Source organism: Rattus norvegicus, chromosome 4, assembly GCF_021556685.1.
Source record: "Rattus norvegicus strain SHRSP/BbbUtx chromosome 4, alternate assembly SHRSP_T2T, whole genome shotgun sequence".
NCBI classification, from domain to species: domain Eukaryota; kingdom Metazoa; phylum Chordata; class Mammalia; order Rodentia; family Muridae; genus Rattus; species Rattus norvegicus.
The window spans coordinates 20,747,029-20,767,135 of NC_141537.1; the positions used below are offsets into that span (position 1 = coordinate 20,747,029).

Below are 20,107 nucleotides of genomic sequence, written 5' to 3' on the forward strand. Positions count from 1 at the left end.
GTTATAGCATTTTATCTAATAGTATTGATAATTTTTATGAATTACTTTTTGTCTGCTTTATTTTAAAAAACATTTAGGTTCTCCACTTCCACTTCAATTGTTTCATGCTTTGGCCTCTTTCTATTTGCTTTAATACTATGTAGGGTATAGGTTACCTTATCATAGACACATACACATAAATATTCAAAACAAAACTTCAGCCATTTATGACTACTGCTAAATACCAAACTTAAAAATAAAAAAACACTCAATTAGTTTTATAGGCATGGAATAATATAAATGCCACATTTGGGCTAGTTACAAACATTACGTGTTGAATACGAAGCTAAAGACTGGTTGTCAAATTCTTTCCAGGTATTTATTATCTATGTGCACAAATCCTTTAGAAATTGAGTTGTTCCAAAAATCACAAGAGTTTTTGTTTTATTTTTATAGATATGGCCACTGAATAGTGGCTTACTCTTTTTCACAGCAATTCTACATATCGGAAATGAGGGCAAAATATAAGCTAGACTAAAAGAGCAACTTTTTACATGTAATAATTCCTGATAAACAAATGGATTCATTCACACATTGACCTAGTACAAATATACACAACTGAAAGTGTTACTTAAATAACAAACTATCAATAAAAATGGTCAACCAATCAGCTTGCAACAAGAAAAAAACAGGTTAAAAAGAAACTTTGTTAGAACTTCATAAGCAAAGGAATTGGTTTGCTTACTTTAGGCCCACAGACCTAGTCAGTTTGGCAAACATTCAATATCTTTTCTAATTAAATCATATCTGTGTGTACACATAGAATAATACTGAAAATGCTCTTCATAAAATCATTTTCATGTGAGTTTTTACTGAAAAAGTTAGATTAAGATGGGAGGACAGTCACACTTCAGTAGCATTTTTGAATATACAAATGAAGGAAATAATAACTTTTTATTCATTTAGAAATGTTTTATTTCCAGAACTTTAACCCCATACATACCAAACACAAACCAATAAACAGGCTGGGTATGGACGCTCATGTTTTTATACAAGCATTTATGTGCTTAATGTAGTAGGATCCCCATAAATATGAAACTAGCATGAACTATAGGCTTCATGGACTACAGAATAGGCTCTACCTCAAAAATTTAATGAAGTAAATTTTATATGTATATGTATATATATATATATATATACACACACATATATATATCATGTGTGTATCATATAGACTTGTACAAAATAACTCTTAAGACCTTTATATTTGTCTAAGAATTTTCAATTTAAAGCAATTTTAATTGTGTAGTATGTGTTTGCTCAACTAAAAAAGAAGCAAAACGCTTTTGGGCAAAAATAGACAGTATGACAAAAGGAAAGGCGTTGAAATGTCTGAGAGGCACAGCAGGACAGCTGCACTCACAAAAGTAGTCTCTCTTTTTTTTCATTTTTAAGTGGAAACAATATTTTATATATACTGAAAAATTATTTTCCACACCATGATTCGAATTAAAATTTCTAATACATAACACTAAATGTACAAATTTGTCAGTAATGATCTTCATAATAGAGGGAGATGAAACAAAGATGTTCATTCAGCAACAATGATAAAATTCTCTTAAATTAACATTAAGGTCCTATAAAAAGTATAACCTCTGATCTAGGAAACCTCCATATTTATTACAAAATATTACTCAATAGTTCTAACAATGATTTCATTAAAATTAGTTAAATATATTAAAATATATTTTAAAGTGCAAGGAGCCATACAATAAAATTCTTCCCAGTTATGTATTTTAAGGATGACCATATTTTATTGATAGAATTGTGTAAGAGTTGTTTAAAAGAATCAGACACAAAACAAATCAGGTCAACAATCCAGAAACAGTGTGAAATAATAAAATAAAAACAATCAAAGAAAACCATGCTGCCATGTCTACACACGAGAAGTACACAACAAGAAATAAAACTGAAATAAACATGCATAAATTGTACCAAGAAAGATGGAATATACCTTTGGACAAAGAAAATCAAGCATGCAGAAAGGTAAGAGTTTGAGTTTTGAGAGTAACAGGATAGTGTGAGGCCCCATTTACCTTCACTGTCTGACATAGCATGTTGGAAGTCATCCATGATGAATGCTATGTCACGGTCATAACCCCTTGTCCGTGACTCTTCTCTCATGTGTTGCTGAACTTCAGGCAATGAGTGGCTTGATCCAAACTGATCCCTCGTATCTGCAGATATGGGCGGCAAAGGTCCAGCCGCAGCCCTGGCCATTCCCATTGGTTGGCCAACAGGACTTAGCGGACTTTCTTCTTCTGAATTCTGGGCCACAATTGGTATTCTTCCTCTGCTCTGGCTGATTGGTAAGCTGGTGGGCTTAGTTCTGGCAGAAGATGAAGAATGGCCAAAGGAGACATCCAGAGCTTCAGCCTCTTGAGCTTTCAATCTTAGCGATGAGCTAGAAGAATCCCTCTTAATTGATAAATCAAGGCCATAGACAGAAGAAGGCCTGGAGGAAGGCCTGGACCTGCTCCCACTGCTGTATGGTTTATCTGCTTCATCCTGTAGAGCTGACCGGATAGTATTTCCTAGTGTGCCCAGTCCTGACCCAAGTGATGAGCCCATAAATTTTTGTTGATCTGTAATATTTTTTCTGAGGCCAAATGTGATATCATCTTGAAGAAGCCTTGCCCTAGAAGAAATGCCACCAATGGATGAAGTGCCAGAACTCATGTAAGTGGGATAGTCAGGTTCAAGGTCTCTACTTTCTTGAATAGGTGAAAACTTTGACATTTTAGGGTCAATTAATGATTTCTTATGCTTTGATTGCTTTTGGTAAAGTATGGCTGCAGGTAATTGTTTGGCAGCTTGCTTCTCAAGGGTGAGTCTACTGATGCTATACTTTTCAGACTTGGGAAAGTGCCTATAGCTAGTATCGGCATGGTAATAATGTGAGAGACCAGCAAGGTGATCCAAGCTCTCTGTGCCTCTACGGAATTCTTGCTTAATCTGATGTTTCAGAAGCTTTAACTCATAAGGATCCTCCATTGGATCCTCCTCTGCTTTCACATAGCTATGCAATCTGGAGGAAGTCTGCAAAGGCGCTAGGAAGTCTGTCACTTCCTGAGACCTCCGTGTCTCAGTGGTTCTAAGGAGACGATCTGTTTTGGACAGATCCTTTTCATGAAGACTAAATGCAGTGCTCAGTGCTGCTGTCCCTTTGGTAATGTCTCCAATGTCATCTATTAGGACATAATTCCTTGAAGTGTGGTGGTCAATGTCTGCATAGAAGGAGTCTGCAGATATGCTTGATATTGGACTGCTTGCCATGCTGCTTCTTTCCTCCAAACCGATTCTCAAGTCTAAACTATTGTACTTACTCCCAAGATGGGAAACAGCGTATGTATTATCAGTAGAAACCGGAGCGATCATCAGGGGTTGGTTGCGAATCACTTCATAGTTAGAAGTTATCTTAGGCTCCAAATACAATGTGGTTTGTCGAGGCTTCTGTTGTATCACCATCATCTGTGACGGTAGTTGATAGGATGGCTGTGGAGTTGGAGTGGGTTGAGCCTGGGGTGTGAAGGACATTGTTGCCACAGCTTGGAAGGTTGGCTGAGTCTGATAAGGTGAAACTTGCTGATGGTATAGTGTCTGCTGTTGAAAATGAGATTGCTGTGTGTATGGGGTCGGGGCTTGGGTGGGAAGGGCCGGTGATGAGTACTGGTATTGTGTGTAAGGACTTGTAGGAGGAACTAGTTGAGCTTCTGTTTGGGTCTGTGGTGGTATGAACTGACTGAATTCAGTTTGAGGAGCTGTTCTTGGCCGCTCAACGCCGTGCTGACTTTCTACTCGGCTCGGTCTGGTACTGCTGACCTCACTGTCAGACATGTAATCGCGGTCCTCAGCTACCCCCTGCAGGTAGGCACGCTCTCTCTTTTCTCTCTCCTTCAATAACGCTTCTTTTCTCCTGTTAATTCCCATTTCCAGATACCGCAGCTTGGCATCAATCTCCTTTTCTTCTTCATCAAGTTCTGCTTGCTTCTTTCTAAGCTTGGCAGACTCCCTTTCCACGAGGTCGAGCTCTCGGTCTATGTCCTGGAGAATCTTGGCTCGAGCCATGGTATTGGTTCTGCACATTCTTCTCCTAGAAGCAGTGCCCATGGTGCTGTAAGTTGACTGTGTTCCCGTGGACACCTCCTCAGGAGGGGGATTTGGAAGTGTTCTCTTCACTTTTTTCTGAGTACCAGAGGCTGTCATGGTTTGGGAACCTTTAGTCTACAATCAAGTGAACAAAATATAGTGCTTTGTTATCAAATAAGAAAAGCAAAATTAAAAAGAAAAAAATAACCCCACATAATTTACACTTGATTAACAGAATTTAGCACAATAAAATAAAAAAATCACCCATTTTCAGTCCAAGTTAATGAACATAAGATTATTTACTTAGTTATGGTTTTGCAACTGTTTTTTCATTTGAAATGCAATAGTCCTATTTTGAAGATTTGTGTCTAAACCTCATTTCACAGTGCACATATCTTGCCGTTTCCAGTATTTACATGATCATTTGGATTTTGGTATTCTTTAACAACTCTATGTTCTTCTGATTGTTTAGACAACATCATAAGAGCCAAAATAATTTACTGCAGTAAAAGTTTATTGGAGCTGATTTCAATCAGGTAAATTAACAGCTGGGGAGCTCATGAAATACTTTTTGTTTACTCTACTATTTGTCATAAACTTGCCTTTTAAGGGGCACAAGTCTAGAGATCCATAAAGTCATAAAGATGTGCAATCACTGTCCAGTTACAACACACTGATGTTCTCAAAGCCGTTGAGCATGAGACATGCTCAAGTTGGAGCTTAGTCTCCCCCATTCTCAGCCATGTTTTACAAAAGATGCTCCTTCTCTCTCTTTAGCAATTCAAAGGGGCAATTCCTCCCTACGCTTCAACCATCACATATTTATGATAAAAAATGAATGATACATGCCTCTATGACTTTTGGAAATAAAATTTTATTTCCTTATTATTTATGATTACATTATTGTAATAATTTTAAATGGGCTCATAGAAACTAAACTCACAGAGATTAGGAAGCTGCATGCATCTCACTTATGCCCTCTACAAATACGTCATGGTTGTGTAGCTTGGTCTTCTTGTGGGACTCCTAAGAGTGGACTGTCTCTGACTCTTTTTCTCCCTCTGGGACCCTCTCTCTTTTACTGGGTTGCCTTGTCTAACTGTAATGAGGGGCGATACCTAGTCTTATTGCAACTTGATCTGCCATGTTTGGTTGGTATCCATCCCTAATTGTACTGTTTTGACAGAAAACATTGAAGTGGATGGGGCGAAGTACTGGGAAGATAGGAGGGAGAAGAAATTAAGATAGGGGTCTAAGGTGAGAAAAAGTAAAACAAAAGGAAGAAAGAAAGAAACAAAGAGAAAAGGGAAACAGACAAAGTCAATAATGTCAGAACACTCAGGATGACATATTCGCATGGGCTGGTCAGCTTAGTATGTGGGCGAAATCAGCATTGTGCTAAGTGGGTAGGTCCTATGTGTTAAGCTGTCTTTAGCTTCTTTCATAACTTATTGAGGCTGAGTGTTAAGACCTCTGTTTTGTTTTTTACCACTTTTAAAAAAACCTTTATTTTAAAATGGGTTCAAAACATTGTCAATATCTGAGAAACCAAGGTTTGGTGGTGCATGCCAGTTCTAAATCATGGTTCTAAAGAGGATTGATCTAGCTTTTAAGAGACACCCAGTGGGACACAGTTCTAGGGAAAACATAACAATGGCTGATTGTAAAGGGACCAGAAGGTCATACATTTTTAAAAATAAACAAAGTAAGGCATGCAAGAGAATAAAATGGCCTTCATGATAAGCTCCACATCTTTCTTGGATTTTCTAGTTTTCTTCCTCTTTATTGGTTAACTGTGAAATATGATCTTTTGAGATTTATTCCCTGTACATTGCACAATCTCCCCTTGCATTTTTGTCAGTTTGATGAGATAGATTATTTAAATTACTCATCGGTTCACCGATTTCTGGTAGATACATTTATGTGTGGTGCATTTAAACTGTAAAAATCACTAAATATGTAGATTTAAATTTAAGTGTGCATGGTTGAATGTGAGTTTATTTTGGCACTGACAGGTATTTTATGAGAGAAGAAATAAACATCTCTTTTTCCCCAAAAAGTTGAAAAACTAAGTGTATGCAGCAACTATTGTTTAATGTCATAGCTGCCAGACAAAAATTACTCAGTAATTATACACATGAAAAAATTCACTTTAAAAGAGCTCTCTGGGACTAAACCACCAACCAAAGAGTACACATGAAACAACCATGGCTCCAGCTGCATATGTAGCAGAGGATGGCCTTGTTGGGCATCAATGGGAGAAGAGACCCTTGGTCCTGTGAAGGCTCGATACTCCAGTGTAGGGGAATGCCAGGGTGAAGAGGCAGGAGTGGGTGGGTGGGTTGGGGAGCTCCCTCATAGAAGCAGGGTAAGAGGGGATAGGATAGGTGGTTTCTGAACTAGAAACTGAGAAAGGGGATAACCTTTGAAATCTAAATAAAAGAAATACCCAATTAAAAGAAAGAGACAAGATTTGGAGATTGTATTTATATCCATCTGTTTTTGATTTCTAGATAAAAATGGTGTGATTGTTTTTCTTAAATGTTGCCTACCTCCAAATTGTTTTGGTTTTTGAAAAAAAAATTCTTCAAAGAGTTGTTAATTTTTAATTTGAATAATGAAGGTTGTTATACTAAAAGAGATAAGATAGAAATGTTTGATCTTGCTCAAAGCACATTTGCCTGTAGCCCCAGCATCTTGGAGGCTGAAACACAAAAAGTCTAGTGTTTGGGATAACACAATCCTAACTGACATCAACAAAAAGAAAAAATCTTCTATGTATAAAAATAAATATCAAACATTGGAATGCTTTTAGAAAATTGTGTGAAGAAAACACTTCAGATGCTTAGCATGACTGGATCACTGTACATGACAGAAGATAGTTACATGTGCAGTTTTCATGGTTCTGCTCCAGTTACAAATATACTCAGGACAAACTACAGGGTAGAGGAGAAGGACTGCTGTGTGAAGTACTTGCCATGGAAGCATGAACATCTGATTCTGATCTCCAAGAAACCACTAAAAAAGTCGGGCATAATTACAAGTGCTTGTAACCTTCAGTACTGTGAAAGCAGTGGCCCCTGGGCCTTTTGGCAAACCACTGTTAGCTGGGTCAGACAGCTCCAGATTCTGCAAGGGAGTGTGTCTTAAAAAATAAAGTCAATAGCAACTAGGGACTATACTAAGCATTGACCTCTACACACACACACACACACACACACACACACACACAGAGAGAGAGAGAGAGAGAGAGAGAGAGAGAGAGAGAGGCAGAGACAGAGACAGAGACAGAGACAGAGTCAGACAGAGACAGAGACAGAGACAGAGACAGAGAGAGACTTGAACTCATGCACATTCAGACACGAAACTATTGCACTACCAATTTTATAGCTAGCTCTTAATGTCAAGATCTGACAGATAGTAATAAACTATAATATCACTTGAAAGACATGGTAATGTGTCTCTCATTTTATAAAGATAGAAATAAATACTACTTGTGTACTTATATTGTATCTTGCCTTTGAAGATTTTTTTCTGTTAAAGAGGAAAGGTTTATATGAAGTGCTTTTTCAAGACAGAGCAGTTTCAAACTAAATAGTACAAGTCAACCAAAATTGCTAATAAATAAGACATTTTGATAGCATAAAGGTAGAATTTTCTATAGAAAAGCTGTCTCTTTTATGTTAGACCATGCAATTTGACAGGGCATGAGTTAGAAGACCATATGGGGTATTGAACCCAAAATGAAGTTTTATTTTCAGTTTGGGAAAGGAAAAGACAATAAGTATAATAAATGTGGGATCTGAGCAAATGGGTGACTTTAAGTAGGTAAATATTTCCCATGGAGGGACATGAATCAAATCTAAGTTTTCAGGGACATAACAGAGATCATCTGGCTTCATTATCAGGTTTAATGTATTAGCATCCAGGAGTAGAATCTGATTCAGTGATTCCTGATGTAAGCACGGAGAGAAACTCTGGAAAAAAATAAATGAATGTATGGGAACCTACAAAACAAAACATTGAAACTGTGTCTATATTAAATTTCAATCCATCCATGCCATTCTCTTCCAGATAGTGAAGGCAACCTTGGTTATTATGTCAGGGTCAAATTATCCAGAAGCACGTGAAATACTGGGGCAAACCATCTAAGTGTCAGTATTCAGTCACTGGCTCTGCTGGTAATACAGTTCACTGGTTAGTAATCAGTGTGGCTTTGTCTAAGGGAAAATTGTGACAGCTCAATTTAATTTCCTTCTGTGATAATGCAGCTTTCAGAGCCGATAATCCAGAGGGAATAAATATCATCTAGCAGTGCATCAACAAGACATTTAATGTCTTCCTGCAACGGTCACCAAAATAGTTTTGGATGTTGGAATGGAGAAGAGCAGTATGATCTATTGGGCACATACACAGATTATGGCTATTCATGGTCAGAAAGTGACCACGTGCACGTGTGCACATGTGCGTGCATGACACACACACACATACACACTCACACACACACACACACCACACACACCACATACACACACACACCATATGCACACACCCCACAAACACACCCCCCCACACTCACACACACCACATGGACACACACACAAACACACACACACACACACACACACACTCTCTCTCTCTCTCTCTCACACACACACTCACACACACATACCACATACACTTATATATTTATTTAGTCAATATAACTTTTACCCTTGTTCCTAATCTTTTAGAGCCAGATTTTTGTCAGCACTGAGTGACTGTTTTGTGCTATGGAAGATGTTTATCTACACTTAGGGCCTTCATCTACCACATATTATGTAAAAGTAATGTTGTCATGTATTGCCAACCATCTCTTGAAGTCTAAAAGGCCTTTAGCTAATACAGAAGTTAGGAAATGTTTACCTGGAGAGATTATTGTTCTCTTATGATTAAATCTGTCTCCTGCTGTGAAGAAGTCTACTCTTTGTATCTCTCACAGTGATTTACTCTGAGTAGAAAAACACATATTTTTTAAAACAAAACAAACAAAAATTATTCAGAGAATGATGACTTGGATAAACTACATAAGAACAAGTAGCATTTATGGTCTGATAGGACAGTAATGGTCTGACAAAGTAAATAAAAATAAGAATGTACTAGATTGTTTTGCCTCATTATAAGCTTGCCCCATGATACTAAAATAAGTTCACCTCTCTTGATTACTTTTTATTCTGGTCTATATAAAAAGCAAAAACAACAAAACAAAACAAAAAACAGCCCCCCCCCAAAGTATATAAACCTTTATGACTTAAATCGTGTCAGAAAGTAAATGGAAATGTGTAGGGATTTTACATCCTCCAAATAAGAAAATTTTATAAAACACAAATATGCCTCATCATGGTCATTTCATTTTGAGAATGTAAGTTACGGAATGATGATGGAGTTATAGGTAAGCATAAGGGAATATACAGAAAGAAATTCATACCCTACTTCTTTCCAGTTAAAGTCAGTGCAAGTAGAGTTAACTCTGAAAAGCCAATGAAAACAGATTCTGTTTCCACACCATCTGTAGCAAGTCCCTCGAGAGCAACCCTAGGGTTTTGAGACAAAGTAGCAGTGGAGTATAGAAACAGTCCAGACCATGTCCTCCCTAGTACACCATTAGGTAAGTGTTCACAGACAGTCTTCATCCTCCTCTCTATTCTCCATCCCCACAAGTTTAATGGAAAAGAAATGATGATTCTACTCATAGGTAATTGCTTTAAATACTGTTGCACTATTATACATTGGAACAGAGTACAGTGTCCTGTACATATGAAGCAAGGATGAAGCAAATCTTTTGGACTACAGTGCTAAAGACCATATGAGTAACTGCTTCCATCACCAAAATACATAAGTAAGAAAATTACGGTCAGGAAGAATTTATCCTTTGTGGACAGAATTGGAATTGTCCAGAGGATAGTTAAATTGTAAGAGTTGAGCAGCAAGAATAAAAGTAAAATTAATAATGATGATGATGTTAAAAACACAATAATAATAATAATAATAATAATAATAATAATAATAATAATAATAATAATGTGTGAAAGCTAAATTCCAGCATCCTGGTAATAAAAGATTAAAAACAAAGTAACGGAGCATACTTAAAAGTCTCATCATGAGCCCTTTATGTTTTTAACAAACTTACAATGCACTCAGTATTTCACTCAGCATCTTTGTGCTTTCCCTTAATGTACCTAGTGTCCCAGTTTGCTTTGTTTTCTTGCTGAAAGTCAGTGCTCTTAGGCTGAGCAGTGAAGGAGAAAACGAGTTTCTACCTCACTGCACACAGTATTAGAGATGCCAGTCTGCGTGACATTTATTGCCTTATATTTTATGGGAAAGTCCAAAAGAGATTAATTTCTTCTTTTTCCAAATCGGTATAATGTATTCTGGAAAGAGCTTAGAAGTTTTGTTAAGGTGATATATTTATGTGTGTTTATATTTCTGCCTACCCTCCCTGTCTCCCTCCCTCAGTTCCTTTCTATTGATTCAGATACTTTTATTACATTGATGTAAACAATACATATGGTTTCTAAGGCTTTTTGTGAAGTTCGATGGCCACGTTAAGTTTCTTTTTTTCTTTTCCTTTTGACTGCTGTATTCTCTTATCGCCCCCTAAAGCAGGCGATATCAATAAAAACTCTGATATTTCATAACAGGTATAGATTGTTAACAGGCATTTAGAATGTTTCAGAAAAAGGCAAAAATCCTTCTGAAGCCAGAATTGTCAACAACAGCATCTTTAAGAAAAGGGCATAGTACATGCTACCTGTTTTTAAACTATCACTGAACTAAAAGCAATGGGATGATATAAAGTTGTAATCTCATACACAATCCTCAAGACCAAGTCTTTACATAAAATAACTAATTGTCTTGCCTCAGCATATTGGTTACCTCTTCACTGATAAGATCATCTACATTTTCTAGAGCAATCTTTACATAAGCTCCTGACCTTTAAATTGAAGCAAAGTTTGCTCATTTAGTGTCTTATAATTTCATAACTAGACAAGGCTGGCTTTCTAGAAGGCTTCCTTGTGTCAGGCCATCTGTGAGAGAACACTTTTCCTATTTCTCCCAATTTCTCTACTGGTATTCTATGACAACAAAATTATTCTGCATGGAATTCAAGGATCTGACACCTGCTCACTGTTTTAGTGTCTTTCTATTTACTGTGGTAAAATATTTGGGCAAAAGCAAGCTAAGGGAAAAATGGTCTCTAACAGCTCACAGTTCAAAGGTATATTCTAGGATTATGTAGCAATCAAACCAGCAGGTGCTTGAAGCATCCCTATAAGCTTGCTCTGAGGGTGTCTTCGAGTGATTCTAGACCAACTGTCAAGCTGATAAATAACATTAACTATCACAGTCACCTTCTTTTAAATTTTCTCCTCAACATAGTCCCTCAAATCGTACTTAGTAAAAACACTTTCCATTTTACTACCTGGTCTGCAATGTCCCGTACCTTTATAGATATCAATGACTAGAACTTATACTGTCACTTTCCTACATGCATCTATCATTTTGGGATTTAAACATCTTGTTTCTATGTTCAAGTGCATACCATATGCTATGACTTGTGTCATGATAGTTCACACTGAGAGGCTTGCTTCTTAGTGTGACAATGAAGAAACAGTGTGGAACTTAATGAGGTGGGGTCAGTGGGAAGCCCTTAGGTCAACTGGGGACATATTACTAGAAGTAACCATGGGACTTTAGTTTGACTTCTTCTCTATCCTTATAGTCTTTACCTTATGGGTGTGTTCCTCACCAAATTGCCTGAGGTCAATGCCATTCTGTTGAAGTTCCACGAACAACTTTTTTCATAAAATAAACTCTCATGGATTTTTGTCATGAATAGGGGTGCAGAGAAAATCGAGTAAGATACCATATTTGTAATGAGTACTTTCATTCTGGCTCAGGTTTAAAAAGTAAGGATAATGTCTATACAAAAATACAAAATCTTAATTTGTGTGATATGAATATTTAAGAAAATTGAGGTCAATTTACATTTTCATTTCAAGCTTTTTAAAAAAGTTAATTAATGTTGAGTCTTTTTAACTAAAATTTGTTTGTTATATTTGTAAAAACAGACCTCATGTGAAAAGGCTATTTATTTTAACCAATATTCAATCATGACTCTAAAGATGGGCCGGATAAATGTATGTTGCTTTCAGTTAAAAATTTATAATCAAGAATATTATATTATATACTATATACATGCTTTATTTCTCATTTAAATGATGTTAAATGACAGTATTATCAACAAAAACTAGAAGGTCAGTATACTAATTTGACTCTAAATACCTGATAAAAATAATATCTTTGAGAATTAAGTTATTGCCAATGAGAAAACATGTTTGTAAATGTTAATTCAATCAGTAAAATTTATTGTATTTTTCTTTTTTTTTTTCCCGGAGCTGGGGACCGAACCCTGGGCCTTGCACTCGCTAGGCAAGCGCTCTACCGCTGAGCTAAATCCCCAACCTATTGCATTTTTTATAGTGACTTAAGCTTTGGGTGTGTCCATGCTTTGTTTCTTTGCTTGCTTGCTTTTGTTTTGTTTTATTTAGCTAATGCCATATGTAGCACAAGCTACCTTCCAATTTTCTATTTAACCAGGGATAGGTTGGAACTCTAAGTTGCCCTTATTCTTTCTCCCAAGTACACACATTACCAAGTCGAGTGTGAGCTAGGCTAATTTGTAAAGTCTTAATGGAAAATTAGACAATTATGTAAATCACTAAAGAGAGTGTTTTAAAAAAAGAAAAATCAAATATATAAATTAAAATAGTTAAAATGATGAAACAGAATTAATTGTCATACAAAACAGAGATAATTTTTATAGATTAAACAATTGAATATAACATGACACAGTTCTGGAGTACAGCAATCAGAGGCCTTCAGAAGCACAATGGGAGAAGCCAGCGACACCCATTATGCATGCTACATATTGTGTCAGTATCAGAAGGAGGCAGATTTAGAGGCACCAATATTCTCAGAAAGTTCTCTTTTCCCAGGGCAGTTATGCTAGATTCATAATCAAAAGGGAGAAAAAAACCAAAAATACAGATACGTCAGCTTGTAATTAAGCGAGCATGGCTTGTGTTTTGAAGGTTATTGTTTTGAGAAAGAGTTCTCTTCAAAGATGCACACAGCAGATAAAATTCTGTGTTTTGAAAGTAGAGAACAGGAAATTATCAAAGATATAAGACTGACAAGAGCAAGCTGACATAAGTTTTATATAATGATATCAGTTAACTAGGAAGAATGAATTGTTTCAATAATAATAACCAAAAATTAATATACAAACAATATAAAAACTTACTATGTATTGAGTGTTTCTAAGAGCTCAATATATAATATCTAATTAAATCTCCAAAGGATTTTATTAGAGAAAACATATTTTCAAATGTATGTGTCAGATTCTTGTTAATTTAGTGATTTATATAACTTTGTCAAGATTATAACAATAATAAATGACAGAGATGGCCCTCAGTCCATGTTTGTTTAACACTTTTGTTGAAGTACAATGTGATTTACGTAAAGTTCACATTTTAAAAGAAAAAAGTAATTAGAACACAAATGTAAACACCAGGATATATGAAAAATAATATTCATGCATTAAGACTATATTCACATGCAATAATATAAAATAACATAAAACAAAGGCAATATTTAGAAGAAGTCAATCCTGATTATGAGAGGAAAGTATTGAAAGTGATCATTAATCTTTTAATCTCAATTTTCTTTGTACACTGATTTATATCATTTTTGCTTTCCATTTTATTCTGAGAACATAATGAGTATCTCCTAAATTTCAGAAGGTAGGTTCAAAGAAATAATTCTTAATGAATGAACTGGAGTCATAAGAGTCTACTAAGTGAATAAATACTTGGGATAGAGGAATTATAATTATCAGCCTGTCCACTTGGCTGGTATTTGCTAAATCTTTACTTCTTTCCATCTTCTATGGTTATATAAATGAATAGCTCTTGTTCCTTTAAGATTATGCTGCTTAAGAAAATAGAAATGTTTCACTATAGACTGTAATTTAATGCAACCCATTTTAGAAAGAAAGCTCATATTTTGTACTCAGGGTGTAAAATAAGGAATTTATATTTCAGAAAGATTGATATACACATTGCAGTTGAGATGCAATTTGTGCTGTATTCCCAAACACTCAGAAGAAATTCAAGGTCTATAAAAAAGAGTTCTTAGCAACAAAATCCATAGACAAAGGCATGAGCATTAGATATACAAGTGTCCTGGGACCTACAATACTGACCACAGAACATTCAAGCATGCGTAGAAAATAAGAAGGTAATCGGACAAAGTTTAGATTGAATCATGTAAGCAAGTGGAGTCACTGAAGATTCTATGTACACATATATCAATACATACTTATCAGAGAATATCTTTGGAAAATTGTCATTGCAAATAGTATGCTAACTATTAAATTCAACAAAAAATATTTATTGAAACTGAAGTTTCAACATACTGTTATAATGGAAACATTATCATCATCATCATCATGAACAACAACAACGACACTACCAAAACCAACAAAACAAAGCATTCGATTTACCACGAAAGTAGAAACTAATGTTCAAATAACCAAAGTTTATTGTAAAGACTTTGACTTTGGTGATAAATAGTTTTACCTAAAATTTCTAATGTTGAACTTTATCCTAGAGAATACCTTTCCTAAAACTAGTTGTTAGATTATGTACTATCTCACCTAAAATTTTAAGAATATTTCACAAATATTTTGTTTCCTTTTACCATGCCATTGATGAAATTTCTACATAATGGTCTTTTAAATGCTTTCACTTGCATAATACTTAGAGTGTGTTCTCTGAGAAGACAGACATTATACTAGGTTCTTATGGCAGAACAGATGTCAAAACCAAAAACCATATGGAACTTCTAGTTATGACACAGTAAGAATAAAATGAGATCTGACAAAAAACTAAGGGATGGAATTTAAAGCATTCTATATTTTAAGAAGTCAAGAAATAACACTGCTTAAGTTGTTGAAATGATATATAAAATGAGACCAATCCAACAGTTTTAGATTGTAGGCTTTGGGCAATCATTTTCTTACTTCCTCAAATATTACTTTTAATTATTCTATTTTTGCAATATTTCTGACATTTCTATACATTATATTACCAAGCATTTGGTTATACTAACATTTATTACTGCTATACACATACAGGACTAGAGACAGGTGAGAATGTGGTTTAGAGGGATAACTCCAGTTGAAGGGTACAAAGCAAGAAATTGTGATGGGATGTGATAGGTCTGGAATGTCAGGGAATGTCCTGCTAGTTATTAATATTGCTTAAATATAAGTTCAATATAACCACAGTAGAAAGTACTGAGGAAGACTGACTGGTATGATATCATTTACGCATGAAAAGCATTTTGCTTGAAGTACAAAATGGACGGGATGGAATATAGATAAGATAGGAAAACATGCCATGATCACCAAGTAGCCAAGGACCAAAAATGTTATGCCTTTAAAAGGGTGGTAGTAGGTAGTTAGATATAGCACATATATGTGATATTAAGAATTTTGCCATGTCTGCCTGGCTGCAAAAGGGATGGTGTGGCAAGGTTCCTGTCCTTAGAGCAGAGCCAGCATGTTGTGCATTTTCTTGAGTGCTGAAGGTTGTGGTGGGTATAAGGCTTGTTCGTATGATAATATATGTATTTTACTTTATATTCTTTCTTTGGGGAATGTTCTCCCTGCCAAAGCTAATGATTCCATGATAATCATAAACAGCATGATTCCAGGAATCAAGAATATGTCTGGTGTTTCTCAGCAAAATGGTGGCTGTGACATTCAGGAGAGCCCTTAAGGCTGTGGGTAAGAACTCTGAAAACATGAGTTCAAGAATCCATAAGTCAGTATGAGAACTTTTCTTTATGGGAGTTCTATGCAAAATATAAGTGTGCAATATAAATTGCTTGAGGGGCTTCACAGGCCTGAAAGAATGGAGACAACTGTGTTAATGAGCCAGCTTTGTCAGAAAGATACTAAGGAAGGATAAAAAGAGATTTAGGGAATGACAATCTCAGGGCAAGATAATACCAGTTAAACTTAGTGTTTGTGTTTGCAGTCAAACAAGGAATAGTTTGGATTTTTAATCTGGAATGAAGTACAATACAGAAATGGAGGGCACATTTGTGATCCAGATCTTAAGTCTGGAAGACACAGGCTTTTGATATGGATCTTGAGGAATAGTGGCTGCTTAAAGCTTAGACCCAGCCATAATCAAAAGGGATAATCAAAAGGGAACCTGAGGTAAATGATTGAATTGATATGCAATTTCTAAGGAAGTGCCTTACCCAAAATAAAAGACTGGCCTTTATTTATCTGAAGCAAATAACTAGTAGTGATCTCAAGCTGAGAACTATTTCAAGCAGAACACAGGGCTGTCTCATTATATTTAGAAAAGGCTTTTGATAAAATCTAATATGCCTTCATAATAAAAGTTCTGGAGTGATTAGGGATACAGTGGACATAGTTCCACATAATAGGAGCAGTTTTCAGCAAGCACATAGCTAACATCAACTTAATTCCACTAAAATCAGGAATAAGACAAGGTCACTCACCCCTTCCGAGCCTATCCTATATAGTACTTGGAGTCTTAGGTAGAACAATTAGACAATAGAAGGAGACCAAGGGGATACAAATTGTAAAGGAAGAGATCAAAGTATCTTTATTTTCAGATGACATGATGTATAAAGTAGTGATCAAAAACAACAATAATAACAACAACAACAACAACAACAACTCCATCAGGAAACTCCTACAGCTGGTAAACATTTTCAGCAATGTAGCTGGATAGAAAATTATCTTATAAAAGCCAGTAACCCTTCTCTAATATAAACAACAAATGAACTGAGAATGAAATCAGGGAAAAAGCACCTTTTCCCAATAGTCTCAGCTAACATAAACTATCTTGTGGTAGCTGTAATGAAGCAGGTTAAAAACATTATATCAGAAAATTGGACATTGAACTACCTGAGGATCCAGCTAATATACCCACAGGATGCCCCAACAAATAAAAAAGACACGTGCTCCACTATGTTCATAGCAGCCTTATTTATAATAGCCAGTATCTGGAAAGAACCCAGATGCCCTTCAACAGAGGAATGGATACAGAAAATGTGGTACATCTACACAGTGGAATATTACTCAGCTATCAAAAACAATGCCTTTATGAAATTCATAGACAAATGGTTGGAACTGGAAAATATCATCCTAAGTGAGCTAACCCAATCACAGAAAAACACACATGGTATGAACTCATTGATAAGTGGCTATTAGCCCAAATGCTTGAATTACCCTAGATGCCTAGAACACATGAGACTCAAGACAGATGATCAAAATGCGAATGCTTCACTCCTTCTTTAAAAGGGGGAACAAGAATACCCTTGGCAGGGAATAGAGAGGCAAAGATTAAAACAGAGACTGAAGGAACACCCATTCAGAGCCTGCCCCACATGTGGCCCATACATATACAGCCACCCAATTAGACAAGATGGATGAAGCAAAGAAGTGCAGACCGACAGGAGCCGAATGTAGATCTCTCCTGAGAGACACAGCCAGAATACAGTAAATACAGAGGCGAATGACAGCAGCAAACCACTGAACTGAGAATAGGACCCCCGTTGAAGGAATCAGAGAAAGAACTGGAAGAGCTTGAAGGAGCTCGAGACCCCTTATGAACAACAATGCCAAGCAACTAGAGCTTCCAGGGACTAAGCCACTACCTAAAGACTATACATGGACTGACCCTGGACTCTGACCTCATAGGTAGCAATGAATATCCTAGTAAGATCACCAGTGGAAGGGGAAGCCCTTGGTCCTGCTAAGACTGAACCCCCAGTGAACGTGATTGTTGGGGGGAGGGCGGCAATGGGGGGAGGGTGGGGGGGAACACCCATAAAGAAGGGGAGGGGGAGGGATTAGGGGGATGTTTGCCAGGAAACTGGGAAAGGGAATAACATTTGAAATGTAAATAAGAAATACTCAAGTTAATAATTAAAAAAAAAGAAGAAGAAAGAGGGAAGACACAAATTACTAATATCAGGAATGAAAGAGGGGACAAAGTTTAGAGACAGTGGGACAAATAAAAAAAATTATAAAAAAATTTACATCCTTGAAGAAAGACATTGAAGAAGAGAGAAGAAGATGGAAAGATCTTCCATCTTCATGGATATATAGATAATATATAAAAAATATAAAGAATTCTAAAAACTAGATATCAAAAATAATAACCCAATTAAAAATGTGATTCAAATCTGAAGAGAATTCATAAATAGCTGAGAAACATTTAAGGATATGGTTAACATTCTTACTATTAAGGGAAATGCAAACCAAAGCTATTTTGAAATTTCATCTTATATCCTCAAAATGACTGAGCTCAAAAGAAAAAGGAAATGACAACTCATACTGGTGAGGATGTAGAGCAAGGGAAACATTAATTCATTGCTCGTGGAGTTTGAAACTTGTATAGCCGCTATGGAAATCTGTCTGACTTTTCCTCAGAAAGATTAGTATTGATTTACCTCAAGATCTAGCTGTATCACTTTTCAGCATATACCGAAAATTCATTTTAACCTAATAGAGAGACACTTGCTCAACCATGTTCATTGTTGTTCTATTTATAGTAGCTAGAAATTGGAACCAGCCTAGATGTCCCTCAACAGAACAAGTGATAAAGGGCATATGACAAATTTACACAGTAGAGTATTATTCAGTTTTAAAAAATAACATCATGAAATTTGTGGGTTGATGTATGGAACTAGAAAAAAGATCCTGAGTAAAGTATCCCAGACTCAGAATGACAAATATGATATGAATTTGCTTTTAGGTGGATATTTGCTGTTAAGTCAATGAAAACCAACCTATACCCTAGAGCCACAAAAGAAAGGTAGAGTAAGGTACTATGGGGTTTGGGCAGGTAAATCTCATTAGGAAAGGGAAATAGAACAGAACATTATGGATGAATTTGGGACTGAAACATGAAGATCAAGTGGGGAAAAGGAAAGAAGAGCAGGGTAAGAGGGGAATATGAGGAGTGATTAAGTTCAAGGCCATTTGAGAAGTAGTAAGAAAGCCCAAAGCTCCCTAAATATATAAAATACAATAAATAAATACATTCAGATACATATATGAAAGTGATCACTATGAAATTGCCAAATAATGAAGATGACAAAGCCCCAACCAGACATCTCTTATCACCAAATGAAGCCTCCAGTCATGGGGTTGGGTCATATCTAATTGATTTTTGGCCAAAGGAGGCCCATGGAATTCCACAATCAAATTAGTTTGTTGCCTAGAATATAAGTTGCTCTCTACAAACTGACAGTTATGTGCCATTGCTGAAGAGCACAGGCAGGCATACAACTCATTGAACACAGAGAAATCTAGCTGGTGCTTGCTTACATAGATTCCTACATTCTAGCATCAACGCAGATCTTGTCTGCTGGACCTGAGATCTGAAGACCTGAAAGCATAGGTATAATGCCATAGACAGTTTTGTCTTGTTTTTGGTGTGCTTTTATATACAAATGAAACAAAGAAATCCTCATCCGAGGAAGGTTGTTTGAGTTTAGAAAAAAAACATGATCAGCAAAACATGTAAATAAAAGCCAGTGAGCACATCCTTAATATGAACAGGAGGTACTCTGCACAGTTCCAAAAGAGAAACACCAACCCAATTACAAATGTTGTCCTGCCTGGAAGATACTCCAGGGCAATATTGGCACAAACTTTGTGGAAGTAACCAACCAAAATCTGATTTTGACTGAAGGGCTACTCTTTAAGATGGAACCCATACCTGACCCTGTGTGGGTGACCAAGATCACATCAATGATTAAATCCTGATAACAGAGTGAGCCAGTGGATTGTCTTGACTGATTAAAAAACCAACTTATT

General features: G+C 36.1%; 1 protein-coding gene across 4 annotated transcripts in view; it reads right to left on the reverse strand.

Moving 5' to 3' along the window:
- Nucleotides 1–20,107, reverse strand: part of Pclo (piccolo (presynaptic cytomatrix protein)) — a 356,755-nt gene that overhangs the window by 143,140 nt on the left and 193,508 nt on the right. For all 4 annotated transcript variants that reach the window (XM_087659103.1, NM_020098.2, XM_087659104.1 and 1 more), the window contains 1 exon segment: nt 2,076–4,263. In XM_087659103.1, coding sequence (XP_087515229.1) covers nt 2,076–4,263 — 2,188 coding nt within the window.